A 7,995-nucleotide genomic window follows, 5' to 3' on the forward strand; every position below is an offset into this window, starting at 1 on the left:
GAGCCTGGGGAGCACGCGCCATCGTTAGAGTAGATTTTGTTCCGTGGGGGGTGGAGGGCGAGCGGAGCTGGGAGAGAAGAGTGCCCGAGGCCTCCTTGGGCACCTAAAAGACGGTTCCTTGTGGACTTAACGCCATGCCCAGCAGCCCTCGCTTAATCCTGACACGTTGAGTGATCACTTTCTCAGAACATTTGCCCCTGGACGGGATCGTCCCGGTGTCCGATTTGGTCATTCTTATGGGTTCAGTGTCCGTGAAACGTGTCAAGTGTTCGTCATCGTGTCGCACGATCGAGTCAATAAAAGGAGGGGGATGAAGGCAGCATGAGGAGGGGGAGCCCGCAGTACATACATCTGCAGAGTCTACGCCCGGAGGGCACGAGTCTGGACAGGAAAACGGGGGAGGCAGGTACACAGGACGGGGCGGGACAGAGCAGTCGGTGGAGGACTTGGCCGTCTGTGGCTCTCAGGATCCAGGAGCTGGCGTGGGCAGGGGCAGCCAAAAGCCAGCGTTTCCTGTCCCGCCCCACTCCAGTCGTCCCCCTTGGGCCCTGTGTCACCAACTCCCCCTTCCTCCGTGTACCCCCGACACCTTCTACCACCACGAAGTGAAGCGAGGACACTGGGCGGCCGGCCACGGCCCGTGCACGGGAAATTCGTTCTCCGCTCCGGCCAAGGCCGTGTAGATCGTGGCAGCAATCTGGGGAAGGGGAGATCAGGGAGCAGAGGGGGAGACATGAAAACTTGCAGTTTGAGGTGAATTTTTAGAAACTGCATTGGCTGTCACGGGAGCCGGGTCGCGGGGGCGGCGGTGGGGGGGGGAGCGGAGGGAGGGGGCCTCGGGGACAGCCGGCTTCACTTCATGACCTTGTGTGTGCCTGTGTTTTCTCTTTCAGTTTCCAAGAAATTGGCTCCGATTCCACCCAAGGTCCCCTTCGGCCAGCCGGGGGCTATGACCGACCAGTCCGCCGGCCAGCCGTCCCCGCTCAGCCTGTCCCCCACCCCGCCGAGCACCCCATCGCCCTACGGACTGAGTTACCCGCAGGGGTACTCCCTGGCCTCCGGTCAGCTCTCCCCGGCGGCGGCCGCGGCCCCTCCCCTCACCTCCCCTGCCGGCTTCCCGAGCACTGCAGCCAAATCTCGGCCCACCCCCAAGCCCCGACAGAGACCCACCCTGCCGCCCCCTCAGCCTCCCACAGTCAGCCTGCCAGCTGCGAGTCCGCAGTCCACGGAGCACCCCGTGCTGGACGGCATGGCCCCCGGGGAGAGCATGTCGACAGGTAACCAAGCCACGGTGCCGCCACGGTTTTCCACGAACCTCAGCTGGGTGTGCCCAGCGGCGGGATCCCTGGTGCCCCTGCCCGTGAGCACGTCTGTCTGCCCCGGGGTGGTGCCACGCGTGGCTTCTACGATCATCTCGGGAGCCGCCCCCCCTCCCCCCATGAGGCCGGTGGACATCAGCCCCGGGATCCAGATTGTCCTGCAAAAGGGCTCTTTACGGGATTTCTCGCAGTGGATGGCCGCCAGTGCAGGGTCCTGATTCTGTTCCTAATCGGGGGGTTGGGCACCGAGGACTCGGAGGTGGTGCTCGGTGCTTCGGGAGAGGCTGGGGGGCGGGGGGCGGGGCTCTGATCGCAGACCGGTGGCGTCTAAAGCGCAGGGGAGGCGTTTGTGGCTCTCCTTGGGTGGAGTCTGGGCATCTGCAACGGTACAGACCCTTACCTTGAGCCCAGAGGCTGGGAGCCAGACACCGTTTCCTACTGACGTAATAAGCCTTATCAGAAACCTGCATTTCCAGCAGTGTTTAGAGAAGGGCCAGTTTCAGGAAAGATGCCGGTCCCCCTGGTTCTTTGAGGAGCTTATTGACAAGCCCGCAGCTACTAAATTTAGTCTTGCTTTAAGTTTAAAAGTCAAGATGGAGCTATTCTCCACCCCACCCCACCCCCCGCCCGCCGCCCCGGAAAAATGTAGAAGTGTGAAATTACAAACACACCACATTGGGCAAAAACCGTTCGTCGGTTGGAGAAAGAGGACGTTTTTGCAACATCTCCCCAGATACTGTGACCACGTGACAATAGACACTCGGGGCGTGTTCGTGGCTAAAGCCAGGCGAGCGTCTCCCTCGTTCAGGGAGGCAGACAAAGCGCTGGACCGTGTCTTGGCAGAGATGCAGGCCACGTGTCACCAGACAGCAGAGCCCGGGCGCGTCCGTTCAGGGTCGCCCCAGGTAGCAGCTGAGGCACGCGGCCCGGATACGTGCATGCAGCACGCAGATGCCGCACGCGCACACCCCCCCCCAGATACACACACGCAACATGCAGATGCCGCGCACGTGCACACACACACACTACACAAATACCAGATTCATACACACAAACACCCCAGATACATGCAAAACGCAGATACGCTCCACGCACACACAGGTGCACGCACGCATGCACACACACACACACACACACCCCAGATACATGCGTGCAACACGCAGATAACGCTCCATGCACACACAGGTGCACGCATGCGTGCACACACACACCCCGATACATGCGTGCAACACGCAGATACGCTGCACGCACACATAGGTGTACGCATGCATGCACGCACACGCACACACACCCAGATGCGTGCAACACGCAGATACGCTGCATGCACACACAGGTGCACGCATGCATGCACACACAGATACATGCGTGCAACACGCAGATACGCTGCACGCACACAGGTGCACGCATGCACGTGCACACATACACAACCAGATACATGTGTGCAACATGCAGAGACGCTGCACGCACACACACAGGTGCACGCACGCATGCACGCGCACACACAACCAGCTACATGCGTGCAACACGCAGATACGCTGCACGCACACAGGTGCACGCACGCATGCACACACACATGCGTGCAACACGCAGATACGCTGCACGCACACACAGGTGCACGCACGCATGCACGCCCCACCACACACACCGCCAGATACATGCGTGCAACATGCAGATACGCTGCACGCACACACAGGTGCACGCACGCATGCACGCACGCACACACACCCCAGATACATGCGTGCAACACGCAGATACGCTGCACGCACACACACACACCAGATACATGCGTGCAACACGCAGATATGCTGCACGCACCCAAAAGTGCACGCACACATGCACGCACACACACACACCCCAGATACATGCGTGCAACACGCAGATACGCTGCACGCACACACAGGTGCACACACATGCACGCACACACACACCCCAGATACATGCGTGCAACACGCAGATACGCTGCATGCACACACACACCAGATACATGCGTGCAACACGCAGATAACGCTGCACGCACACACAGGTGCACGCACACATGCACGCACACACACCCCAGATACATGCGTGCAACACGCAGATACGCTGCACGCACACACAGGTGCACGCACGCATGCATGCCCCACCACACACAGTACACATCACCTGCACACGCCCACACCCATCTGTGCACGTGCTCCGAAGGGCCGTGTGGTCCTACGTCGTCGGCGCACTGGGATTTCCGACGGGGATTGTACTTCCAGGCCGGTGTTTCTGTGCAGGAGGGAGGCTTTCCCCCTCGGTCAGAGGGAAGGGGGAGTGAGCCCGTGGGGTCAGCTCCTGGCGCCCATGACGAGGCCAGTCCAGCTGGAGTGTTTGGGAGGAGCCAGGAGGTTGCAATACTGTGGGGAGCAGGCAGCCCCTGGCGGTTTGGCTGCTTTATTTGTGGGTGTGATTCGTGGCGAACGAACAGCTGCTGACACCTACCCCGAGGCTTATAAAATATTCAGGAAATTCCTCCCCGAGAGTCGACAGCACCACTTCCCGCTGGTCGCTGGTCCCTGGTACTGGTGATGCGCGTTTCCCATGGGAGCGTCCGCGGGCGGAGGCACGGTGGCAGCAGGAGCTCAGGGTCACCCCAGGTCAGCCCAAGGCCCCCCCCCCCCGCCCCGCCCAGCCGCCCCAGGGAAGGGGCGCCGGGGAGCGTGGACGCTGAAAGCACCGGAAGGAGCGCAGGGTGTCACCGGAGAGGAACGGGAAGGGGGGAACGCCATGGGAGTTGAAATTGGGGGGCCTTCCGCTGGGCTCTTCCGGAATGGCCGACCTTGAGTGGTACCAGCACCCCGGCCTCCACACCGTGGCGTGTCCGTCATGTTCTTTGGCAGCAGGCTGTCGTTCTGTCCGTCCGCACGGGTCTCGGCCGGTGCAGCATCTGTGATGCTTTGGTGTGACCCCCTCCCCCCCCGTGATACTCGGCGTAACGATTGTCACGTTCTCGTTTCATCGTGTTTATGCCTTTCTCCGATCCTGTCGTTGTGTTCCTGCAGCTGTGTGACCTGAGGGCCGCAGTTGGGGATACGTGTGAGGGGGATTTCAGGGTAAGCGGCCCCAGCCCGCCGGGCCCCGGCGCTTGCTCGGCTCTGCATGTGGCTCGGACCTCCTCCCCGCATGGCAGCTCCGCTCCGTGCCTCCCCCCACGCGGCCTCTGCGGGGGGGAGCGCCCCGGTCCCTGAGCTCCTCTGGCTTTCGGCGGGGGGGCATCACTGGCCTCCTGCGGGCTGGCTGGCTTGGCGCTAGGAGACGGGGAGGAAGTCCGCAAGCAGGCTTCGCCGGCTCTCCCCTCCGCCTCTGGCTCTCGGGCACCCGGGTCAGCCCCGCGATCCCTCTCCCTGGGGCCTAGAACCGCAGGGCTCCCAGGTCCGCTCTTCCTGTGGTCTCTCTTCCTCGGGCTGCCTGCCGCAGACCTTGGTGCCCGGTGCCCCAGTCGCTGCGTACACCTTGGCTCGGGGAGGTGTCCCCAGGAGGGTCCTGGGGCACAGCGGGCCAGCCTCTGCTGCGGGGTCGGAGCGGCTTCTCTGCGGCCGTGAGGTCGTCCTGGCAGACCCCCCCCCCCCTTTGCGAGGTGGGCTCTAGCTTGCCTTCCTCAGGGCCAACACAGCGGGCGAGCCCTGAAGAACCCCCAGTGGTAGGATTCAGGCCAGAGCTTGTGTCCCCCAGGGCCTCTGGCCGGCTGGCTCCTCGCTCAGTATCAGGGGGCGGGGGGGGAGCATTACACCGGTTTCTGCCTCCTCTCCTCTGCCCACAGCAGGCAGGTGTTCAAGATTAAAACCAAGGTACATGCAGGAGAGAAGCCGGCAGGAATCAGGGGTTCTTGTCTGCTAAGCCCTGGGTCCTGTGGACACTTGGGGCAGCAAGCACAACCCAAGGGCGTCCCCTGCCTGCCCACCCACAGGTCTCATTCCAGACACTTCTGACCCTGGCAGTCGGTGGGGGCTTCTCTCCCCCGATCCTGCAGTCGGTGGGGGCTTCTCTCCCCCGATCCTGCAGTCGGTGGGGGCTTCTCTCCCCCGATCCTGCAGTCGGTGGGGGCTTCTCTCCCCCGATCCTGCAGTCGGTGGGGGCTTCTCTCCCTCGATCCTGCTCTCTGGTGACTGAGTTGCCTTCCCCGAGGGGTCTGAGGGAACAGCCAGCATCCAAGCTGACAGGTCCTGTTCAAACCTGTCATCCGGCTCAGATTCCCCTTGGGGCCACAGGGCAGGTAAACCCGCCCGAGGCCACTCTCCCCACATGACAGAGAGGAGATTGGAAATCCGAGCAGCAGAACGCTGCAGGGCAGGGGGCCCCAGCCGGAAGGGCAGGACACAGGCCGGCAGCTGTACCCCGAGGCTGGAGGAGTGTCACTAGCAGAGCCGAGCCTGGGACACCCGTCTCTGTGCTGAGGCAGCGGGACGAAGACAGGAATGACGTTTTGAGGACTGGGGGGAGGGGGGCTGGTGACAGAAGGACCTTTTGTCCCAGAGCTTCCATGTTTGTATGTCTTTTAGCGCAGCGTCCACATGTCTGTTTGTCCACCTGGTGTAGTACGCTTAGGCTCAATGTTGGTTTTACAAAAAAATCCTAACGACGAAGAAACCAGCCCACCCACCCCAGGCTGGCCCAGGGCCACCCCCGTTCTGGGAACGCCTCCCCTGTCATCCGGGCCCAAGGTGACGGCAAGGCTCAGTGGGGCCCGAAACGAGGCAGGCCAAGGAGGGGGTGACACCGTCCGATCCTCGGTTCTGGGCCCACCGTGCTCCCCCAGCGTCCAGAAGCTGAGCGTGCCGCCACCCCTTGGGTGTCCTCTGTGGGCTCGCCTGTCCTGAGCTGCCTGCCCACCGGGAATGGAGCTGGGGGGTGCGCGGAGGCCGTGGCCCGGGAGCTGTGGCCGCGCTCCTCCTCGAGCGTCCCCGGCCCGACGCGATTGGGGTGCTCGGGTCGTGCGCGCTCACGGGGCGGGAGCGGAGCAGCCCAACCCCAACCCCACGGTGCAGCAGGCTGCCTCGGCCGCCCCGGGGGCCCGGTCACCACCACCTCTTGCCCCCGGCCGCCGCTCTCAGCCGCCTCTCTCTCTGCCGCCCTGCAGATCTCGTCCACTTTGACATCCCCTCCATCCACGTAGAGCTCGGGCCGCCGCTCCGCCTGAGCCCCCTGGAGCACGCGCGGCGACACTCGGTGACAGAGAAGAGGGACTCGGAGGAGGAGTCTGAGAGCACCGCCCTCTGACCCGCGCCCGCCCCTCGTGTACATACCTGGGCCCCGCCCCGGAGCGCCCCTGGGCTTGCCAGGCGGGAGTTGTGCAGATCGCCCTCCCTGTGCGGGCAGACTTCGTTCGTTCCCTCGGGGTGGGACTCTGGCCTTTTGTTTGATCTTTGCCTTTTGACTTTGTGCCTCTTTTGATCCACTTTCAGCCTCCATGCCAAGCGGCACCCCCTCCGCCCGAGGGCTTCCGTGTCAGAAAGGTCCTTTGCGGGTGCAGGCTGGGGGGGTGCGCAGGAGGGTCGGGGTGCCTGGTTCCACTCGTGGCTACCGGGGGGTGGGGGACACACCCTCTCCCCTACAGCGCACGAGTTCTGGATTCTAGAAGGCCCGGCACTGACCTTTGCCTGCTGCACAAGCTGGGGAGGGGGCCAGCCCGTGTAAAAATCGTTCAGGCTGCCCTTACTGCGTGGGCTCTAAAGTCAATGGCTTCAAACCCAATTTGTTTCACTTCCTAACGGTTTTACTTTTCCTGACCATGTGACTGAGAGCTTCGGTCCCTACCTTCTTGTTTTGTACTTCTGAATTTGAAAAGGTGATTCTGAGGGTGTCTGGATGGCCCACCGAGGGCTCTGCTCGGTGGGGGCCGGGAGCATGCCTCTCCTCCCGGGTGGCCACGGGGACTAGCAATAAATCTGTTACCCAGAGCATGCGCAGGGCGGGAAGGTGGCCCGCGGGGACCCGAGGCCACCGGGCCTGCAGGGTGGCGGGCTTCGCTCAGCCGTGGCTCACCCCCACCCCTTTCCTCCTCGGGGAGTCCCATCTGTTCTTGGGGAGCCCAGTCACACTTCAGGATTGAAGGAGCAAGACAGATTCGGGTCATGCATGCCAAGTCACACTTTCCGATTTTATCCTTTTAAAATAGATCCGATATACCTATACAGGCTATAATATTTGTATATATGAAATCTATATTTGTTTAATTAATTTGAGCCATTCAAACTAAACCAATGTATAGGTGTACAATGAGAAATTTAAAGGCCTAGTTATTTTTCCCGACAACAGTGTAAGATAACTCTGCCCCGATGGTGGGATTCACCAACTTTAACAGCTTTGCTCACTTCCTGGCAAGGACGGGTCCGTACCCAATTTGTAATGGAGCCCAGGGGTCGAAAGTTACCTTTAAATACATGTACAAATAGTTGTTGAAAGTAATGTTATTAAAATAGATTTATTATCCCTGAGCGTGGCCTATCTTCTTGTGTTGGGGACACGCCTCCGTGCAGGTGACCCTCAGGAGGACATCGGAGGTCACGGCTGGGCCAGGCTAAAATGCTCGGTTGGTCTCTTCCAGATCACCTGCGCTTTTAAAGCTCTGTGTTCTCACAAATAAATACCAAATTAATTAATTAGTCGGAAGATTCCATTTCCAAGCACTGACCTCAGTGTTGTTAAATCCCAAAAG

At 61.3% G+C, this 7,995-nt stretch overlaps 1 protein-coding gene across 4 annotated transcripts in view; it reads left to right on the plus strand.

The window, feature by feature from the left end:
• The window catches only part of ARHGAP44 (Rho GTPase activating protein 44), a 160,967-nt gene extending 153,193 nt beyond the window's left edge, over positions 1-7,774 (plus strand). For 3 of the 4 annotated variants that reach the window (XM_032431912.1, XM_032431913.1, XM_032431915.1), the window contains 2 exons: positions 894-1,277; positions 6,418-7,774. In XM_032431912.1, coding sequence (XP_032287803.1) covers positions 894-1,277; positions 6,418-6,557 — 524 coding nt within the window. In that variant the 3' untranslated portion in view covers positions 6,558-7,774. Of the gene's footprint in view, positions 1-893; positions 1,278-4,342; positions 4,394-6,417 lie in introns of all 4 variants that reach the window. The other variant, XM_032431914.1, reaches the window with a different exon arrangement.
• Positions 7,775-7,995: the final 221 nt, after the last annotated feature.

The sequence above is a fragment of the Phoca vitulina genome, unplaced genomic scaffold (assembly GCF_004348235.1).
Source record: "Phoca vitulina isolate PV1807 unplaced genomic scaffold, GSC_HSeal_1.0 scaffold47, whole genome shotgun sequence".
Lineage (NCBI taxonomy): Eukaryota > Metazoa > Chordata > Mammalia > Carnivora > Phocidae > Phoca > Phoca vitulina.